Here is a 22,608-nt window from a genome sequence, read left to right on the forward strand (position 1 = left end):
CTCTCTCTCTCTCTATTTCTTTCTTTCTTTCTTTCTTTCTTTCTTTCTTTCTTTCTTTCTTTCTTTCTTTCTTTTTCCCTCTCTTTCCTTCCCCTTCCTTTCTTCCTTCCTCCCTTCCTTCCTTTCTTTCTTTCTCTCTCTTTCCTTCCTTCTTTCTCTCTCTTTCCTTCCCCCTTCTTTTCTTCCTCCCTCCCTCCCTTCCTTCCTTCCTCTTTCTTTCTTCCTTCCTTCTTTCCTTCCTTCCCTCCTTCTTTCCTTCCTTCCTTCCTTCCTTCTTTTCTTCTCTCTCTCTCTCTCTCTTCCTCTCTCTCTCTCTTTCTCTCTCTCTCTCTCCTATACCTAGATGTGGGGTTTGTGTCCAGTTCCCCAACCTGGTGATATAGTATTTTGTCAAAGTAAGGAGATACACAGTAGAGATACTATACTATGTCCAGTCTGGAATATACATCAGGTTGCATGGAGCCAAAGTTAAAAATAGTTATTTGAGACATGACGCTAAAATAGCCCATCCAAAAGCAGAAATACAAAATTAGACAACTGATGAACCTGGTGGATTCAACTTCATTTTGCAGTGAGTTGCTGTGGTCTTTGAATGGGTGAGCTAGTCTGAGGTAGGCCAATCCAGGGGGCCTCTGGGAGTGAGGACCTCATTCAGTGCATGATCCAGATCAGGTTTGTTGTGACCCCTAATGCTAAGTCTGCTCAGTTAGTTGTTGGCAAGAATTAACTGGAAGATTGGTTTAATACACCTATTAAGTTAAAAAGTATAATTATATGCAATTTAAAAACTCTCAAGCGTCTTTATATTTTACAAATAAGGATTTTTGAAAATGTTACAGCCTTTAAATCACTATCTGAACAAGTAGGTCATTCAATGATTAGTCCAATTGTGTCCTTTATGTTAAGTGTTAGTGTGAAGAGGAATCTCACAGGTCACTAAAAATCCTGATTTCTTGACTGCCCCACCCCTCCATGCCCTCTATGACATTCAGATGATCTGGTAGGGCCCAGGAATTTGCATTTTAACTGAACTCAAGATGGTCTGTGGGCCAGCTTTTGAGGGGAGAAAAAAAAGCTCCAAATGGGTCTTGAAGATCAAATCCTATCAAATCTTACCACCTTTTTCTCAAAGACAAATTCCACTTTGTTCAGTATGGTGTTGTTGGTAGGACCACACAATAGGAATTTTGTGACCTTAAGTCCCTTCCTCTTTAGTCCTCTGCTGCCTCTTTGTAAATGGAGAGGAACATTGTCATTTGGCAACTTAACCTGAGATAACTGGCAAACCAGCTCTTACACAGAAAGAAGGATACTTTCCTTTTCCTTCATGTCCATTCACTCCCTTAAATTCTCTGCTTCTGAATCTTTTTTTAAAGATACTCTTCATTTCAGAGAGAGAGAGGGAGAGAGAAAATGCACGGTGGGAAGGGGCAGAGCGACAGAGAGAGAAAGAGAAGCGGACTCCCTGCTGAGCAGGGAACCCAACTCTGGACTCAATCCCAGGACCCGGAGATCATGACCTGAGCTGAAGGCAGACGCTTAACCAACTGAGCCACCCAGGCGCCCCTCTGCTTCTGAATCTTGTAGAGATCTTTTACTTTCATCTGTTACTAATGTGTTTCTTCCATCTCTGCTTATCCACATTTACCTGTTGTAGAAAGTCAGGTGCAAAAGTTACTAAAACTCCTCATGCTCCCAAATGAAAGGATCTTTGATTGCCATAACTGCCATGCATTCCAAAGTGTATCTCTTACTGCACGTACTGTGTGTTACTGTGTAACATACTTATACTAATGTCTACACCTCTTATCTCTTTTTATTAGACTCCCTAATTTGTCATTTACTTTTGTTCATTTGTTTAAGTAGTAAAGGAATGAACAGTTTGTTGGATTATAATAATTCTAAAATCTAAACGTTAGCATTCATTCAATAAATATACACTTACTAAACATCTACTATTTATTCTGTAACCTGCTAGGTCCTGTATATGAAGATAAAATGTCTAAATAATTGACTCTGTCTTTGGCTTTTATTTGGTTGGGTGGATATATTTTTGGCATGTTTAGTTAAATTGCTTGTTAAATGTTTGCCCTAGAAATAAATGATCCCAAACATACTTTTAAAACCATGTAGACCTATTTCATCAGGGAGTATGCATTTGAAATCTATGTACTATAGAGAGATATTAAATTATTTTTCTTTTTAACACCTTGAATTATTCTTTCTTTTTAAATAAATGTGTATATATATACAAATAACCCTGCATAAGCATTTGGGCAAAGTTTTTAAAATTAAAAGATAAAACAATATACAAAGTTGAAATGATTTGCTTCTCTTCTGTCTGTTCCTCCCATTTCAGATGATGGAAAATTGTCCTTTGAAGAATTCAAAGCATATTTTGCAGATGGTGTTCTGAGTGGAGAAGAATTACATGAGCTCTTCCATACCATTGATACACATAATACCAAGTAAGGAACTTTTTTTACCATTGGATTCTGTAAATGATATAGAGAAGGTGTGACCAAGCACATACTGATGAAGGAGAGAATGAGGAAATATGCAAAGGGCACATTTTGTAATGTTTAATTCTGTATGGTTAATTTTGAGATACCCCCTCTTTAGTAATTGAAATACTCTGAAAAACTGAGTATTGACTTGCAAAACAGTGATCTTCTCTGAGGGAGCCCTCTTAAGGTAGCTTTAGAGTGTGCAGAATATAAAACCAAAGCAAAAATTATAAATAATTCTAATTCTATCATTAGTAAGAAAATAGAATTTTACCTTGTTTCTTAGTTTTCATCTCTGTTTGCTCCATCTAAAAATTGTCCTTAAGCCATTCTTATATTAGTGCAGTGCAATGCAGAGCTGCAGTGATTATCTGGAGAATTCAGATGTGCTTAACTCCAAATCACTGTTACCTGAGACATGCAAGTAATTCAGGACACAGAATGTTTTTCTGAGTAATCAATGAGTACAGTGATCTATCTATCTTATGTATTTTACATATATAGGTCTTTCCTTTGCATTAGTATAGCATTAATAAAGTCTCTGTTTATATTCTTACTATACTTAAAAATATAAAATGATGAGCAATTTACTTATAGAACAACAGAAATGTGCTGTTTGATTTGGGTAATTGAACCAAATCACATTATTTGTGACAGTCGTGATTACAGAATTCTAATGTGGAAAATGCGTCATGCCATGAGACCCATCAGCGTGTCTGCTACTTGAACAATCACTGTCTTGCTTTAAGCAATGTGTTGACATGGTTCTAGGCAGTGAGCCAGCTTGCCAAGAAAATGCTGTTGGGCTACATCTAAGCACAGACTTTTTTTGTGGCGAGCTAATAAGAAGAAAGATTAAATTCATTTTCCTCAAGCAGCTGCAAATTTGTTAAATGATCAGTTTGTAAATTTCTTGACCTTCATTGGAATTTCAAATTCCCTATGAAATCACTTAAGTTTTTTGTTGTCAGAAATAGTGTGAGCCGATAACTGTGTCAGAAGTTCCATTCTGTTCAACAACTCTAAGTCCCTCCTGGGTATTGGTGGTGCAACATGGAACCAGCTTATAATTTATGGAACAGTAGACCCACTAACTGATCACTTCTATATAATATCATAGATACTGTGTCTGAGGTATATACGGAACACTGGGATAACACAGTGGGGCAGGGAATTTTAGCCTAGTTTGGTAGGCTCCAGGAATGTTCCGAGGATTAGGTAGCCAGGAGCTGAGTCTTTATGGGAGAGCAGAAACTGGTTAGGTAAAGAAGGGGATTAGGGGATATATATTCCAACTAGAGGAAAAATGCATAAGTAAAGGCCTGCAAGTATATGCTGGATGGAAGTGACAAGTATTTTCGTGTTACCAAAGTGTCAGCTGTAAGGCTGAGAGCAGGAGGAGAAAAATCTGGAAAGGGAAGAATGGTCCAGACAAGAAGGAATTGGCACTCTGAGAAGCAAAAGTGTTTCAGATTTAATCTGCAGGCCAGGAGATGCTCTTAAAGCTCTTAAGCCATGGAGAAATATCTTTGTAGGTCATTGTGGCGCCACTGAAGGACAGAGCTAATGGGTTAATGGTGGAGAAAGACCACAGATATTAGCTGAATTCTTAAATGACTGCTGGGGAATAATGTTTATGTATGGAAGAAAGGAAGCCATGTGAACCATTCTGAGAAATGATATCTAAGTGAAAAAAGAGCAGAGGCTCCTTTTGTGGCTCAGATGTTGGAAGCTGAGATGCTAAGACTTCATTATGTATGCTGATTATTTCTTCTTCATTACAGTGATTATTAGAGTTTTAACAATATCCAGGTTTGGAACAATTATTGAGAGTCATAGTTGCAAAATTAGGTGTCACGGAAAATTTTCAAAACACATTTACTCCTATTAGTGAAAAATAAAGTTTTCAATAGACCTTTTTGGCCTGGTTTTGTTATTTTATTTATACATTTATTAGTTGAAATTACTTGGCATAGCATTAAGATTACATTAAATGCTAAAGAAGTCTATGCAATGATTTATACCATAAGTCCAAAGGAGTGATGATTTCTACCAGTCACTCTCACATATGCATTAGTAAAAGCACTTTTTCTGGTAACTGTTTTCTGATAATGGTGTTCAACCTTATTTGGAGCTAAAATATATTACAGGCTTCTGAATTGTATTAATGAAATTCCTTTTTTTAAAAAAGGAAAGTATGTCAGTGTCAGGCCTTAATCTTTTAGGGAGATTAATTCAAACATTGACACAGAAATTTCAGAGCTATACTTCAAGCAAGTGATAACTTTTGTCTTTGCAGGATCCAAGTTTTAACTATTTTAGTGATTGTACTATATATGCCATATATTTTTCCCCTTCCACATAACTTCTAAGAAAATATGTTCTCATGTGCTGAGCTTTGCCAACCATTCAAATTTGCTCAAGGGTACATCCTGGCCTGAAGGATCCAATTTATACATAGGCTAGACCACGTCCTGCAGACTCATTGTCTCATGTTTATGGTGAACCATGAGATTCAAATACCATGAATGTGTGCTGCTAAGGCCCCTAGGGATGCCTGGTTCCTGCCCCTCCTGATACCTGGTGGTTTAACTTCCTCTTGGAGTCCATTAAATCACTATCCACTTAATGCTCTGCATTTTCTTGAGCTTGTTTAAGTAAGATTCTGTTCCATGCAAAAGTGTATTCTAAGTATTATTTCAGCTCATTCCTGCCATCTACAGAAATCCGTCTTTATGCTATAAATACTATATTTGCTGTGTTTGAAAAGTGACATATCCACTCTGAAAATATTTAGAAAGAAGGAAAATATTGAGAACCTATCTTGCTAGCTAAATTCTCCCCTTTATTCTCATGAAGAATATTCTGGAAATATGCTCAATCATGGAAAGCAAATATTATTTAGAAATGTAAATAATTAAGGTATTTTAAATACCAAAATTAAGTAAATATTCCTTATAAAAGGACATCAAAAAACCCATCAGGTAAACCTCCAGGTTTTCAGAGACCATGTTTTTATAGGTAGCTTGTAAATGAGCAAACTACAAACGTAGAGCTGTGCAATGATCAAAATAAGTTTTAACAAGTTAGAAATATATATATATATATTGCTCTGTCCACAAACATTTAGGTAGCAGTTGTAATTTCCAAATCCAACTCTCCTGGTTTTTTTCGTTTCCTTTTCGTTCATTCATTTCTTTTCTCTTTTATTTTAAAAAATCAATATGTTCATTTAAGAAATTACGTTTAGAGGATTCCACTGCAGCTTTTAGTAGGCCCTGCAGCCACTTGGACCTTTTCAGTCAGATTTCCTCTCCTAGATGCAAGTAAACTATAACCAACAAATACAAGAACAGACCCAAAGACATGCATCCTTCATAAGAACTTACACATTTGAGATGCTGCAAAGATTTCTATACATGAATATTACCAAGATAGGAACTATTTATAGGTCTGAATCATAGAGAAATTTTTTTAGTGTATTTCAAAATGAAACCATCAACCATACGTCCCTCCACGTTAAGGGAAGTGTCTATGGAGTTGTGGTCACCTTTCCAGCCTGCACAGGTGCAAGCTTAAGCTCCAGATTTGGTATAATCTCCTTCTAATGAGAATTCCATGAATCATCCTAATTTTTTATTAGAATTTTAAGATAATGAATGTTTTGCCGGAAATTATATTCAGGCCTAATGTACATGGCCTAAAGATTTCACTCAGAGCAAGGACTAGAAAGGAAAACAACCTGAATGAAAGTAGGAGAAATCTGAAGGCATCAGAAGTCTGAATTTCCATCACCTTTATCCAAAATTAACTTTAACATTGGTAGCTCTTTTCCATTATGTTTGGACATTCTGAATTTTTCATGAGTTTTTTTCTTGAACAGTGTAGTTGGTTGAGTGTGAAACAAAAAGCCAGCTTGTTCCTGTGGATGATGCTTGGGATATATAGCATAGCAATGAAAAAGAAGCTCAAAATGTAAATTTTTGTCAACAGGGCAAAATATTGTTGAAATTTTTAATGTTCTCACACTTAAGGGAAGTGCACACAACCTAATAGTCCACAACATTCTGAAAATGCCATGTCGACCTTACTAAGCCTTTCATGATTTCACAGACTTTTTGTCAAGTCTCATTTTAACTGTCTACTGTCTGGGTCAAATATGCCTAATCTTTTTTCTTCTTAAAAAAAATTATTAATTTATCAGTCATTTGAGTTAGCCTTGGTACATCTTTTCCAGCTCCATTAAAGGGTTTTAGACACACATTTTTCTCAAATTTTGTGTAAATTACTGTCTAAAAAAGAATACACAAAGCCCTTAACATTTAAGTTTGGCAAAGTTTAGCACAAACTAAATCTACAGCTTTGATAGCTTAAAACTGAAACCACTACATCAGAGAGCAGGAATAGAGAGAAGAAAGATCATTAGGTCAAGAGGAAACTTCCATAGTTCATCAAAAGTGCTCTTACTCATCAGAAAGCCAGCTTGTCTACATTTTTCAGTCAGTCAGAGGAACACATGAATAAATTAACATAATTCCCTGTGGTATTAACCATAGCACAGGTGGGGGAAAGATCCCCTAGAGACTAAAAATGATTCCTCCAGCATACTGCACTTTGGAGTTCCAGATTGTTAAGATAGACCAAGTGGTAGAGCAGATGGGAGTGTTGCTCTCAGGTCAGAGAGTGAACACATAGAAAACCTTCCCAGGGCCTGCAGATGGGAATGGAGGGGGGGTTTAACTAGAGATGGGCAACTGTTGTCTTCAGGTCGAGTATTCCTCATTCTAGGCTAAAATAATTTTTTCAGTGCCGATTACTGGGATTTCACCCAATACTTGTTAAATCACTGAAGCACACCAAAGTGACAGAAATATCACCACCTACTAAAAGAGCATAGTCCATCTTGAGCTAGCTCTAAAAGCTTAAAAATCTCTTTCCTAAACTGAAAATTTCTCTCAACTTCCACATATTTTTCTTAGTTCCGTTCCTTAGGGACATGTAGAAGACAAATATTTTATGACAAGTCTTTCTAATATTTGAAGACAGTTTTATGCACCAATGATGAGATAAAATCCCATAATTGGAGAGTAATGATATCAAAGGGTTTATTCCAGATGGCAGAATTTGATTCCTTCTGAAACAGAAGGTTGTTCATCTTTTATTTGTGCATGACAGTGAAATGCTAAAGCTTGATGAGTTGGTTGATGCAGCCACTTTCTCCCTTGAGTTATTCATCACATGCTTAAGTAGACACATTTTGTGGGCAGTAAGAAAAGAAAGCAGTACCAGTACCAAGGGATAAGCAGTAGGTTGGTCTGAAGAGCATGTGACACAGCTTGCACTGCATTGTGACTGGAAAGTTCATTGGCGTTCCATAGTGGGCAAGAGACATCTTCCTATTAACATAACCAATCCCATCTTCAACTGGAACTGAAGGCTCAGAAAGCAGCACCGAGACTTAAGTGCCTGGAGAATAGGGCAGGTCACAGTCCCAGGTGCTAGGCTAAGTAAGTATGCAATGACGGAGAGGTGCACAGTAAAGAAGTTGGAAAAGAGTAAAAGGTGGTGTAGCTATATGTCAAGATGTCAAGAGAGTGAAGTGAAAATCAAATTCCAGACTATAACAGGGTAAGATGGAGTGGACAGACCAGGTGTCCAGAGTTGAGGTTTAGCAATATAGATTGGCCAAAGGAGCTCTGGCTGAAGAGTGTCCAAGTATTGCAGCGAGGCCCAAACTGGCCGTGAGCAAATTAGCAGCGAACACAGATGGAGCATTTCTTTCAGTTCCATGGTCAAGACTTAGCTGTAGCACAGTGAGATACCACCTCACATCAGTCAGAATGGCTAAAATTAACAAGTCAAGAAACGACAGATGTTGGCGAGAATGCGGAGAAAGGGGAACCCTCTTGCACTGTTGGTGGGGATGTAAACTGGTGCAGCCACTCTGGAAAACAGCATGGAAGTTCCTCAAAAAGTTAAAAATGGAACTACCCTATGACCCAGCAATTGCACTAGTAGGTATTTATCCAAAGGATACAAAAATAGTGATTTGAAGGGGCACATGCACCCCAATGTTTATAGCAGCAAAGTTCACGATAACCAAAATATGGAAAGAGACCAGATGTCCATCAATGGATGAATGGATAAAGATGATGTGGTATAGATATACAATGGAATATTATGCAGCCATCAAAAAAATTGGAATCTTGCCATTTGCAACAAAGTGGATGGAGCTAGAGTGTATTATGCTAAGTGAAATAAGTCAATCAGAGAAAGACAAATACCATATGATTTCACTCGTATGTGGAATTTAAGAAACAAAACAGATGAACATAGGGGAAAGGAAGGAGAAATAAAATAAGATAAAAACAGAGAGGGAGGCAAGCCATAAGAGACTCTTAACTACAGGAAACAAACTGAGGGTTGCTGGAGGGGAGGTGGGTGAGGGGATGGGGTCACTGGATGATGGGCCTTAAGAAGGACACTGGAAGTCATGAGCACTGGGTGTTATATGCAACTGATGAATCACTAAATTCTACCCCTGAAACTAGTAATACACTATATGTTAACTAATTTGAATTTAAATTTAAAAATTTTTTAGAAAGACTTAGCTATAAGAACTAGGCTGTGAGCTGACCTCTGTCCAGGCATTAAGTAACCTCCTTGGCATAAACAGAGAAAGGCCAGCAGATGTATGCTGTTTTCCAGAGAGAGGAGGAGTTACCTATCAGCTGTGGCCAATGATTTTAGTTCAGAATGCTTATATGCCAAATGAGGCACAGAGTCAAAGGAGCCGAGATACTAAAGAGGGAGAGAATAAAATTCTCTACAGATTCCTCAACTTCTCCTAAGCTTTACTTGGCAGAAATCACAGTAGGGCAGAAGATAATATAGTAGGCAGGACTTCACTGGTCATTGAGTAACAGAAACATAAATTAAGCTGACCTAAAAAATAATGTACCTGTAAAGTCCAGAGATAGGCTTCATGTGTTCTGGAGCAAAGTACTCAAACAGTGGTGCTAGGAATCTGTCTGCCATCATCTCTCACCTCTTCTTTTCTCTGTGTTGGCTGTTCTCTTGAGCAGATCCTTTTGCTGAGACGTCAGGATGGTTACTAGAAGATCTGGGTTCATATTGCCACCAGCTTGGCAAACTCCCAGAGATTGTTTTCGTTTCCCAATAATCCCAGCAAAATTCTGATCTTGAATTATGTTAGTTTGGCTTGGGTTTCATTCACGTCCCTGAAAAATCAGTTTTCAGGAAAATATAATGTGATAGAGAACCAGGATGATGTTTTCAGAATGAAGAGGACTAGATGCTGGGCAGGCAAAACTTGTAGATCACCTGCTTATTCAACCTCAAAGGCTTCCCTTTACCCTCTCATATTTTAGAGGAATATAATCCACTCCCCTAGAAGGACAAGCAGCTTGGTAGAGTTTGAACTCCAAAGGGTTTCTACAATTCCAGAGAGTTTCTACAGAGTGTGGGGGTCATTCAGGAAAATCTGGAGCTCTCTATAATGGAAAAGATTGAAGCCAGGGAGAAATCTTTTTTAACAGGCATCCTGGTTGCCCTGAGCTGTCCAGGGTTCTAGTTCCCTGCACCTGCTCCCTTCCTGACCATGTGATTGTGTCACTTCCCAGTGTTCCTGTGTTCCCATACTCTTAACTACTAGAATCATGTCCACAATGCCATGTCTTCACTCCTTGTGGTCCTGCCAATGCTCTGTATCTTCAGGGACTGCCAAAATTTAGGCAGACTTAGTACGTAACACCTGTTCTTTATTCCCTTAGTCTTTCTCCATACTTATCCACCTAGTTTGGATACTCTGGGCAGTTCTCACATATTGTGTTATCCTTATTTCTTAAGAATTTAAAAATTAGCACTATGAACATGGCTAAGAGAAACACTATTTGATTATATTCTATACGGGTGCACTTTTTGCCAGATTTTTAGAGACTGAAAACAGAAGTCTTACTATCTTACGAGACCTCACTCTAATCCATGACCAGGTCTCCAGTTATTGATTCCATTTGGCCATTAGCACTAATCTGTGGCCATCAAATTTACTTATTATTCAGCTATTTTTCAGAGGTGCCTTTCAACTTCAATCATCTCTGAAACGCATTTACTTTCTTTGAGCATCTCTAGCTCATAAAGAGATGGAGAGAAAAAGACAGGCTATTTCCTGAGAGTTCCTTTTAAAATTCTTTACTTTCCCATGAAGGCTTTTCCTTGACACCTTTACCATTTCCTCCTAAATCAGGCCACTCTACAATTTTGCAGTGTTGATTGAGCTGAGGATTCTTTCCTGGAGGAAAAGTGAGGACTCAACAAATCTACTTATAATTAAGAATATTAGCATAGTTTGCGGATTTATAAAGGAGAGAATTTTAAGATTTTTTTCACATGATGTGGAAGTGGATTCTCTTTAGTTACAATTTCTGGAAAAAAAAAAACTGGTCTCATTTTCTCTGATGGTAGACAAGCCAAATTTGTGTTGAGGCAGTTCATATATAATTTCTAAAAATGTATTGAGGTAATGTTTAATTTTTACTTGAATAGAAAAGTACATTTATTGAATGACCATGTGCCAGGCACTTACTAGCATCATCTTATTTAATCTTCACAGAAACCAAATAAAAAGGTATTATTCTTCTTCACAACTTTCAGTTAAGAAATCTGATACAGAAATTTCAGTGACTCACCCAAAGTTTCACAGATACGATATGTAAGGGCCCGGAATTATCTCAGGGCCACCTAAAGACCAAAGTCAAGCTCATTGTCAGGCCACTTCCATAAATTTTCAGATTTTCAGCTATTTATTTTGTCTCTCAGAAATCAAAATATTCTATAGCCAGTTTTAAAAATCACTTTCAGGTATTTTCTTTTTGATGAAAAGGTGGTTCATTCTCTTCAGCAACAGAATATATTTGGATGTACAGTATAGAGGTAATTGCCTTAATTGCTGCCTTAATCTCTTCCCTTTTTTATAATCATTATGTAGGATTTTTACAGTGTGGGAGTTGCCACAATGTAGAGATGTTATTCTTTTTCTCTGTGGACATTATTTCCATTCTTTGCACATGTCCCCGCCCTCCATCCCACCTTCCTATCTGGGATTCATCTCCTACTTTTGGACTTTGTTCCCTACTGCCCTCCATTCCGTCACTGTGCATTTGCCTCATTTTCTCCATTGTTCTTCAGAGCACTCACAGAGTTTTACTGTTTCCTTTAATCATTTGTGTTAAAGGCTTTTGCTTTCAAGCTGTTTCAGATCATCTTATATTTTTAACCTTATCTAGAGGATTCTTTTCTGGTTGTCATCTCTTCCTCCCAATAAAGAATGTGAATTCTCTTTTAATTTTTACTGAACTCACTTCCCATCAGCCATAACATAATTGTTGGTGGTAATATAAAATAGATTACTGCTCAAAACAAAAATTGTCTACTGAGGAATCTAGGTGAATTATTTATTCACATAAATGCAGTCTTCTTTCTTACCTCACCAATATCCACCAAATGGATGAAATCAAGTCAGCAAAATGTTAACCCCAATCTTTTTCAAATACACAATGTTTACTTCTTGGACGTTTTCCTCTCTCCTCATCCCCCAATGCACCAACCAATTCTGTCTTTTTTTTTCCCAGCTCATTTATCTTACGAATCCATCTAATTCTCTTTATGGTTACTACCACTACCTAAATACAAGCTTTCTCTCTTTTACAACGGCATTATTCTCAAAATGATCGGTTTGGTAGAGTATTTACAATTTTTTTTCTCTATGATATCTCCAGGTTTCAGAATTTTTGAAATAAATATAGATTACAAATAGTCTGAAAGTGATTACTTCCTTTTGAAATGCATTTTTTCAAGAGCAGTCTCTTAAGGAAGATATTTTGCTCTACAATAAAGAATTACATAAATAACACATATTTACTGTAAAAAGAACTCAAATGATACAGAAATCATAAGAAAGAGCATAAAAATACCTGAAATTTCACCACCTTGACTTAACTACCAATAGCCTTTGGTTGCCATACTTCTATTGTGTGCATTGTTTTAATCACAGAAAACTATTTTCTTGGATTTCTTCTCTCCCACTATCCATGCCTATCTCACCCCACATAACCAATCTCTACCACCTAAGCTGTGATCTTCTGTGTCTTTTTCCATATTTAAATGATCATATACACACCTATACACCTCATGAACGTTTTCAGTGAAAACCTTTCTTATTAGGTTAGAGTTCTCATTCTGCTTTCTCCTTGTAGCATGTATCTCTTCTCCGAAGCACTTACATAACCTACAATTTTGTGTTTATTCTGTGTTTATTTGATTAATGCTCACCTCCCTGGTATAAACTACATGAAGGCAGAGGTCATGACTGCTTTGCTTTCCAGTGATTCCCAGACCCAGCACAGTCTCTAGTACATATAGTGGGCTCAGTGAGAAGGGATGGTTTCCTGCTTCCCCATATCTCATGCTAGGCACTTTGCCTGAATAGTCCTGCCCCTCTCCTCTGCCTCGTAAAGTTTTCCAGCCATCAAGGTCCACCCAACTCCATAAAAGCAATGTTGCAATGTGGAAAGAATTCAGCAACTGGTCAAGGTTGGGCTTAAATCCCTCCGCTATCAAGCAGTGAGGACTGTGGGTGGTCATTGCTCGTAATTGAACCTTAATTTCATTGGCTGTAAAATGGAGCCCAGGTAAAGACTCATTTTGCAAAGTTTAGCAATAATATGTAAATAGCTGCCACAAAATAGTAATCATGATTATTATTAAGATGTATTCACTAACCTTTCCTTCTTTTCTGATTGTCTTCTTTCTCCAAATTTCTATAATTGCAGTCTATATTTTCACACAGTACCATTTAATTATATATCTTCTGTTATTTTTTACTAATTGTTTCATGAGCATATTAATCTTGTCTCTAAATCTAAATCATGCAATCCTCTGAGGCAAGAATATGGTTTTCTATTATTTCCAGTAATTGCTATACCTCATTCAATAAGTACTTAGTTGATTGATTGCTATAGGAATGGGATATATTGATTTGATGTAAAAAAAGCATACAATGGCATATTACTGGTGATTTTTAGAATTTAGATCCTGGCTGACTGACCATAGAAAGGATGACAGATCCTGTCAAATAAAAAAGGAGAATTTACTCTTTTTGTGGGGGATAGAGTAAATAATGAGTCTGGCTTTGGATTCTCAGTTAAACTTTTGAAAATTTATTTATCTTTTAAAATAGTTCTCTACTCCCATGAATTAAAAGTGACAAAATTTAATTTTAAAATGTAAATATGGATTATTTCTTTATTTTAACAGACAAAAATGTTTAAATTAAGAATTTTTCTTTGTCTCAGTATATTTAGTAGATCTGCATTTATATATAAAACAAAGTTTCCCTGCTTTAAAAGAAGCTCCTACTATATAGAATATTATATTCTCTCTTCTGTTCTTAAAAGGTTTCTCAGTGGGGGAAAAAATAGACTAGCAAGAGCTTTTAGTAGTGAACTCAGAGTATAACAGGAAGAAAGGTGAGCATGGGTATCAGCTGAATATTGTTCTTGACTCGTTCACTAATGGGTTTAATGGTTTAATTTTATTTTTAAGTTTTTCTGGGAATCTGTTTTTAATGAACTTTAGATTAAAAAGAATGATTCAGAGTAATTAGAAATCTACATGTGGAAAACAATAGGATTTTAATCATTTGCACAAATAATTTTCCCTCCATCTTCCCATCCTCACTGCCATCAGGTTGAAATTAATAGATACAGACTTGAGACTGGCGCAAAGAGTTAGTTTCTCTCTCTCTCTCTTTTTTTTTCTTTTGAACTGTTAATAGTTTCCAAGTGAAAATTTGGGTTTGAACTTGACAACTGTTATTCCAGTTGAGTTTGCAAGAAATTAGTCATTTATACCTCCTTATTGATTTAATAGATTTGTGTGTACTATCTCTGAGCTCCTGTCTCCGTCTAGTTTCTTTCTTTCTTTTTTTTTTAGATTTTATTTATTTTTTTGACAGAGAGAGAGAGAGCACAAGCAGGGGGAGCAGCAGACAGAGGGAGAGGGAGAAGCAGGCTTCCTGCAGAGCAAGGAGCCTGATGTGGGGCTTGATCCCTGGACCCCAGGATCATGACCTGAGGTGAAGGCAGATGCTTAACCGAGTGAGCCACCCAGGCGCCCCTCCATCTAGTTTCTTTCACTCTCTCTCACGCTCTCACAATCTCTCCCTCTCTCTCTCTGAGTCTGATCCAGCTCTAAACTTGATGTTCAAAGATTATGTCTATACCAGAGTCACTTAAATTAGAATGGGTTGGAAGAGGTCTCCACATTTTGAATTTTTGTTTTGCTATTTATTCTAATTGGCTCTGCATTTCTGCTTACATTTTGAATTCCTAATCCTGGATTCTTGCCCTTTATATTTCACATTTCAAAATCTCTTTATTGTCCAGGGAGCTAACTGTTTATGTCCTGGCTGGTTCACCAAAGCTCAAAGGGATTTTGTCTTTAATATAGAGGATATTCAGAGAGACATAGTCCAATTAATGTACGAAATAGTATGAACGTATGAAAAATTGTTACCCTCATTGAATTTGATTGGAACTGTTCTTTAGGGTGAAGAAGGTAATCTAGATTTCAAGGCCCATGACAGAAATCCCCCTTTCACAGTCATAGATTACACAGGAAATCTCTGTCCTTGGTTGATTACTTAAAGTTTTTGACACAAGGTTTCTTTACTGGTAACATGACTCCCTGGAAATTTAATATAAAATGTTGTAGATATCACATATTTTAATTTTGGTGGGAAGAGAGGAGAGATGGCTGATACACTGTGTCAGACACAGTGTTGTGTGCCAAAACAGCAAAGAAATGTCATATAAGACTCACTTTCCTCTTAACTTTTAAATCAGCCCCCAGCCTTTTATGAATAATTTTTTAAGATTTTATTTACTTATTTATTTATTTGAGAGAGAGAGATAGTACAAGTATGGGGAGGAGCAGAGGGAGGGGGACAAGCAGACTCAGCAGTTGAGTGTGGAGCCCATCATGGGGCTCAATCCCATGGCCCTGAGATCATGACCTGAACTGAAATCAAGAGTTGGATGCTCGACTGACTGAGCCACCCAGGTGCCCCTAAATAATTTTATATCAACTCTGATACAGCAAAAAAAAAAAAAAAAAAGCTTGAATATTGTAAGAGGCTACCGCAAAAACCCACTGAAAGATCTTGGGAATTCCAAGGAAGAGGATCCTAGAGATTAGGGAGGGAAGGAGGCTAATAAATTGAACTCTGAGGTCAACCCGTCTAAGATTCTGTCTTGCCCATACAAACCGAACTTACCATTCCTTCTTTCAACAAAGTGTTAGTCTTTACTGTGTGCCAGATATTGTGCTAGGTACTCGGGATATGGTGGTGAACAAGAGATTTATAGTTTAGCTGGGGATGTTGAAAAGTGGTAACTCGATTAATGATGACGGGAAATACAACTGCTTTGGAGTCAGGGGTGGAGGCCAACCTAGTCTAAAGAGTCGGTCAAGACCTCTTGAAAATGACCTTTAAGTCTACTATCAAGAAGAGGTGTGGATATGAGTAGGCATGGAGATGAGAGAAGTTTCCAGCCAAAGAGAATGGCATATGGGGAAGCTTTGAGTAAGAGTGTGGCATGTTGGAGGTCTTGAAAGACAAGCGGTCTACCCAAATCATTGAATTCAAGAGGGTTCTGGGGAGAGGGACAAGAGAGACAGAGCCACTTGTGAAAGGCTTCTCAGCCAGTGGGGCATTCGGATTTCTACCCTCAGGTCAGTGTGGAGCCACCAAAAGGGTCTTAAACCTGGAAGTGATTACACTAGGTTTCTCTTTTAGAAAGATGGATCTTCCCAAAATGATGAGAGGTGACAAGTCTGGAGACAGACCAATTAAGAGGCTGCTTCAGCTATTCTTGAAAAAAATGTTTATCTGAATCAACATTTTAAAAACTAGTCTTTCTGAGTAGGTTTAAATCTTTCTGATCTGAAAAGATGTTGGATGATCAATACTCTGATAATGCAGAGCAATAATAATGGTTAACTTTTATGTGCCAGATCCTGTTTAAAGTACTTTCCGTCATTAATTTATTTAATCTTTACCAAAAAATACCTATGAGTGAGTCCATTTTTGCATGAGGAGGCTGAAACAGATTTAGTAATTTTCCCAAAGTCACACAGAGTGAGAGTTAAGTCTGGGAAGTCCAGCTCTTAACCATTACCCTGTGCAGCATCCTGTTAAATCAATCTTTTAAAAAAGAAAAAGATTTTATTTATTTATTTGAGAGAGAGAGTGAGCACGAGCTGGCGGGGGCGGGGGGTTGGCGGTGACGCAGAGGGACAGGCAGACTCCCTGCTGAGCACAGAGCCTGATGCAGGGCTCCCTCCCAGGGCCCTGAGATCATGACCTGAGCCAAAGGCAGACACTAGACACTTAACCGACTGAGCCACCCAGGTGCCCCTAAATCAGTCTTTATTCACTACCTTGGTGTCTGGCAGAATGGTAACCTTCACTCTGTTGCTGAAGGCCTTGGCCAACTTTTCAATGTTTTACTATCTTTGAATATTAAGTGGCGCTAATAATACTTTCTGGCAGGAAATTGTGAAAACTCATAAAACAAACATTAAGAAGCGGTTTAGTCTGGCAACCACAGAATGTGCCACATAAATATGTGAAGTTTGTTTAACTTGGGTTAGTAGTATTTGTGAGTGCAGAACTACAGGAATCACAAAATCCTTGCTTATTGCTGCCTTCTGGGTTCAGACAGGGAAGATGATGATGGCAGGGAAGCTGCCCCATTCACTGAGTTCTCGGCATGCTGTCCTAAGTCTTCTGTGAGGGCTATTGCTGGTGTCTGTGGCAGGGGCACTGGTGTCCTCAACTAATAGAAATCTAATATTTCAAGAAGTGTTACCATGGAAGAGCGAAAATAGTTGTGGTAAAGCTATCGATTTAGTGACCAAGTACTTGATTGGAAAATGTGCGTAGAAATGAACTATCTTGGGCAGAGAGCCCTTGCAGATTAAACTCTCCCTTTCTGAAGAGCTTCAGAAATGTGAACTCCAGCTGACAGGAATTGCTTTTTTCCTAATCATGTCTTCAGCAAGCAACAGTAGCTTGGAAAATGGACTTCCTTTGAAAAAAGAGATGAGCACAGTCTATAAGTAGATGAGGGTCGAAAAGACCTTGACTTCAGTAATAGCAGGAGAATACCGGAGGCTGCTTGAGTCTCTGGGTATCATCTAGGAAAGGGAGTTGAGATATGCCATCCCCAACTAGAGAGTATATTATGCTAAGCAAAACAAGTCAGTCAGAGAAAGACAATTATCATATGATTTCACACATATGTGGAATTTAAGAAACAAAACAGAGGATCCTAGGGGAAGGGAGGGAAAATAAAATAAGATAAATCAGAGAGGGATGGAAACCAGAAGAGACTCTTAATTATAGTACACAAACTGAGGGTTGCAGGGGGAGGGGGGGATCAGGTAACTGGGTGATGGGCATTAAGGAGGGCATGTGATGTAATGAGCACTGGGTGTTGTGTGCAACTGATGAGTCACTGAACTCTACCTCTGAAACTAATAATACACTATATGGTAATTAATTGACTTTCAATAACATAAAATTTTTTTAAAAAAGAAAAAAAAGAAATGCCATCCCCGTTAAGGACTCCACCTCCCTTCTCTCCTAGTGGTTAAGTTTCACAGGAGTAAAAGAGACTTGGAGACTTGTTGCTGAGGACAGCAATGAAAGGGGGAACTGAATATATGGGGTCTGTCTTAACAGAGAAGAACCTCCTGATGGATAATGGGTTGATGGCAGCTCGGAATGAAAGGAAAGCAATCTGGATCCTGGAAGGAATTATCGGAGAAAAGGGGACACAGAGGTAGCTCAGGCCTGAGAGGTCATGTGGGACACTTCATAGTCCAGACCCCATGCAGTGTAGTGCATAGGTAGACTCTGGAAAAATTCACCAGATGGGTCACAGGGAGCCTCCTAAAAGGGTGATCTTAAAGGTTAGCTTTTGTCCTTGGGCTTAAAGTTGTATCCAGTACAAATCTCTATGCTGAACAAATAGATGCCAGGTTACTGCTTTCTGAATTTTTCCATTGTTTCTCATCCCTTGAGGACAAGTGCTGGGTGGGAGGGAGGATTGGTGAAGCTGGATCTCACATTGTAGAAGCTGTCTGCAGACCAAAATTGTCAGCGGGCTCTCAAGGGCCTGGCTGTGTGGGTGGGCTTCCTGGTTGCTGTTTGCTGTTTGTTTTATGTGGGCTGGAACATCTTGTCTGCTAGAGCTCTTTGCTCTTCAAATGAGTCCTGGGCTGTCTAGCTCTGCACTGTGCATGACTAGAGCTTTTTAACCACACTTAGAGGCTTTTCCAATGTAGGACATTTTCTGTAACCTTACAGTGTCAAGACAATGCTGACATTTAGATGGCCAGAGGATTTTTCCTTTATTGTTTTTCTCAATGAATCTCAGTATATTACACATGATTTTTATGGTGTGTGTTTAAGAACTTTACTAAAATTGCCAAGAACTTTCAGGGCAGGGCAAATGGTGCATGATTGTAAGTGCTAGAGAAGTTGCCTTCGAACATGGCAGATGAGGATAGGCAGAAATGTGAAGTTTACTGTCTTGTGTCCCTTCCAGAATCATTCCTTAGGTTGAATGGGTGGGTTACTACTCATTTCCTTTTTCTATTCATATCCAAGAGAGTTGTAAGTAACACTTGCCCTAGCAAAGGAAGGAGGGAAGAATCTTTTTATGTTTCCTGCTGTTCTTTTTCTTTAATTTCTGACACAGCTATGATTTACAGGGTCACAAGTGGAAAATCTTTAATATTTTTTTAGCCTGGAGCAGAGAAGTGAATTCAATGATTTTTTTCATTGGCCCCATTGACTGTTGTTAGAATTATTCCATGCTCATCAACCAGAACAGTGAGACATACTAAGTGACAGGACCCTGAGGATAGTTCCAACACTGAGCTCAGAGATTTGTTTCATTTCACTCAAACAGATTTGTATAAGCACTGGCTATGGGCTAGAAACTATGCAGTTACAAAATCTAGCATAATTTTTAAACAGAAGTACTTTCTTCTGAGCAGGATGTTTCTATTTATAGTTTTAGATCACTGACAGTGTATGTCAAGGAAAAGGAAAATCTGGCTTCTTCAGGGAAATCCTGGTCTAACTCTTTCATCTTACATTTGAGGAAACTGAGTTCAAAGAAGATAAGCGATTTCTCAAAATTATGACTGTGTCAGCCTGGGCTAGAACTCATGTCTCCAGAACCCATTCCTACCTCTTCTTTCCCTTTCTTGCTGCCTCCTGGCTTACAGGTCTAACAGACCAGAAACTCAGGTGGGTGGGAAATGGGATAGGTAACTTTTTTTTTTTTTCTGTGAGTTAACATAGTTTCTATTTCCAGCCTCCATTCTGCTGGGGGGTAGAAATGTAATGGCAGTCAGTGCAGGATCATTCTCCTCCATTCCTTGGCGTAGTACATGAGAATGGGGTCTTACCTGGTGCAAAACCATGAGAGAAGAGGGACATGTGTTTGTCTCTGTGTCCAGCTCTCCATGATCTATCTGCAGTGGTGTCTTCCTTCCCACCTGATCTTTGGTCAGAAGTTCAGTTCAGAATCTCTCTCAGCAGATTCCCTTGTTCTCGGTCCCTAGCACTTTTCGTGTCTCCCAGCTCCCTGGGCCGTATCTCCACTGCTGGCAGATCCTGATGATCGCTGGATTACTCCCAAACTGGTCTCTACACAGGCGGTTTTGTGACACTGTCTCGGGTCCTGCCCAGGCATCCCACACAGATAGACCTGCAGCTCCCCTCGTGCTGATCAAGAGGAACACAGTCTTTCTATCTGAAGATGAGTCACTGAGCCTCCTATTGTCAGATTTCAAGCTTCGTTAGGGTTCTACAACCAAAACACCACTTCCACTACTTTTCCACCTCACAGACTTGGCCTTGAGGGGAAGACTGTACATGACTTTCTCAGAGAAGATGACACATGAATCTCAGTTCTCTTCACTTTCCCTTTCCCTATTTTCCTCTTCTATTCTAGGGAATTTGTATCTAGTTGGGGGGTGGGGAGGCTTAGCTCTTAGTGAGTTGTAGTATTCTAAAGCTTTTTTCTTCCCTGGATCAAAAGTCTAGAATCCAGCCCTTTGTATTCGTCAGGGTTCTCCAGGGAGTCAATGGGATATATATTTATATAGAAAGAGTTTATTTTAAGGAACTGGCTCATGTGATTTTGGAGACCAGAGAGTCCAAAATCTGCAGGGTGGGCTGGCAGCCTGGAGACCCTGGAAGAGCCAGTATGGCAGTTCAAGTTCAAAAGCCATGTGCTAGAGAATTTTGTCTTGCTTGAGGGAGATCAATCTTTTTTCTATCCAGGCGTTTAACTGATTATATGAGGCCCACCTACATTAGGAAGAACAATCTGTATTACTCTCACAGATCACTGGTTTAAATGTTAATCTCATCGGAAAACACTCTCACAGAAATATCCAGAATAACGTTTGACCTCATTTGTGGCCACTGTGGCCCAACCAAGTTGACACGTTAAATTAACGATCACACCCCTCTTGTTTGTGGCCTGCCTTGTCTTTGCTTCTCTAAGACAGTAGTGACCTAGTCAGTAGAAGGAGGCATCTACATGGGGCTACAAACAAGGCTACTTTGGTTCATATTTTTAAAATATCTACCATGCATAATTATAGTATTTATATATTTATTTTGACCATTATTAATTAGAACTTTTCAATATGCTATTTTATTAGTACACTTTCAGTTTGGCAGGTGTTTATCTTTGGTCTTCCAAAAAAGAAAAAAAGCTTCCTAAAAGCAGACACTGGTTCATTTCCCATTGGCTATAGTATTTTGTACAAATAGATGATAAATTCCATTAATTGAAAAAAAATTGTTTATGAGCCACAAGGTACATATTTATATATGTAAGTATATTTATTTAAGTAAAAACATATGCAATTTTCAAGTGATATTTGTTACTAAGAAAACATTTAAAGTATAACTGCTTTCACTTAACTTCATGTTTTTTTGGATTATCTTGAGACTTGCAATTTTTTTTGTCTTTACGCAAAATCAAAAGACACTAGTCTAGTAAAAGTTATAGAACAAAATTTCCAAAGTGAGCAATGTTTTTTTTTTTTTTTGCACCAAACAGCATGGTGGTTTTTCTTCTTTCAGTGTCATCTATGTTCTTAATTTTTGAAGTAGATTTTCCCTGAATGATTTTTAAAATTAAGCCAACAAAGTAACGCATATATCTTCCTTTGAGTTGCTGGGAGACCACAGGGTTTTCTAGAATGAGGTGCCACCTGGTACATCCTAAATTCTTTGAAGCAGAGATGAAGCTGTGCTAAGTGAACAAGAAGTGACATATCCTCAATTACCACAAAATGATACCTAGTTACTTGCGTGCCAACTCTAATGTAACACTGAACATAGCTAAGATTGTGTTTGATTTTAATGCCACTTAGGTAAAGTAACCTTTCAGAACTGGAAGGACCCACCAGTGTTGCCAGCTTAGATTTTAATAGGTATCCTTTGAGTACCCATGTCATCACTATGGCTGACCACATTTTGGCCACTGATATCTAATGCTTTCCTGGGCTTGTTATTGTAACAAAGTAACTTTTGGGTTAACACTGAAATGGCAGGAGTAATTATTTCACTTACTCTTGATGCTTCACAAAGAGAGAAAATAACAGACATGTTTTTGTCATCAAAATGGAAACTGCAGTAATTATGTCATAATAGATTTAGTCTATGAATGTTGCTTGATTTCTGTTTAGATGGAACTGTGTTAGTTCTAGAAGCCTCAAAATATACTTTCATAAATGTTTTATAGTTTGCTTATTGTAAGAAACTAGCTATGATCGGTCTTCAGTCTTTTATAGCAAAAGATTTAAGACAGAAAATTTAGCTTTAACTACCTTGACAATGAGAATGCATCAATCAAAAATCAAGTATTTTTTTCAGTTGATTCTATTTTCTACTTATTTGCTTATTCTACAGTTATTTATTGAG

The 22,608-nt window shown here is 38.1% G+C and overlaps 1 protein-coding gene across 1 annotated transcript in view; it reads left to right on the plus strand.

Moving 5' to 3' along the window:
- Window positions 1–22,608, plus strand: part of NECAB1 (N-terminal EF-hand calcium binding protein 1) — a 186,281-nt gene that overhangs the window by 38,502 nt on the left and 125,171 nt on the right. The window contains exon 3 of the mRNA XM_035011501.1: window positions 2,360–2,468. Coding sequence (XP_034867392.1) covers window positions 2,360–2,468 — 109 coding nt within the window. The remainder of the gene's footprint in view (window positions 1–2,359; window positions 2,469–22,608) is intronic.

The sequence above is a fragment of the Mirounga leonina genome, unplaced genomic scaffold (genome assembly GCF_011800145.1).
Source record: "Mirounga leonina isolate KUSES-001 unplaced genomic scaffold, KU_Mleo_1.0 Mir_165, whole genome shotgun sequence".
NCBI lineage: Eukaryota > Metazoa > Chordata > Mammalia > Carnivora > Phocidae > Mirounga > Mirounga leonina.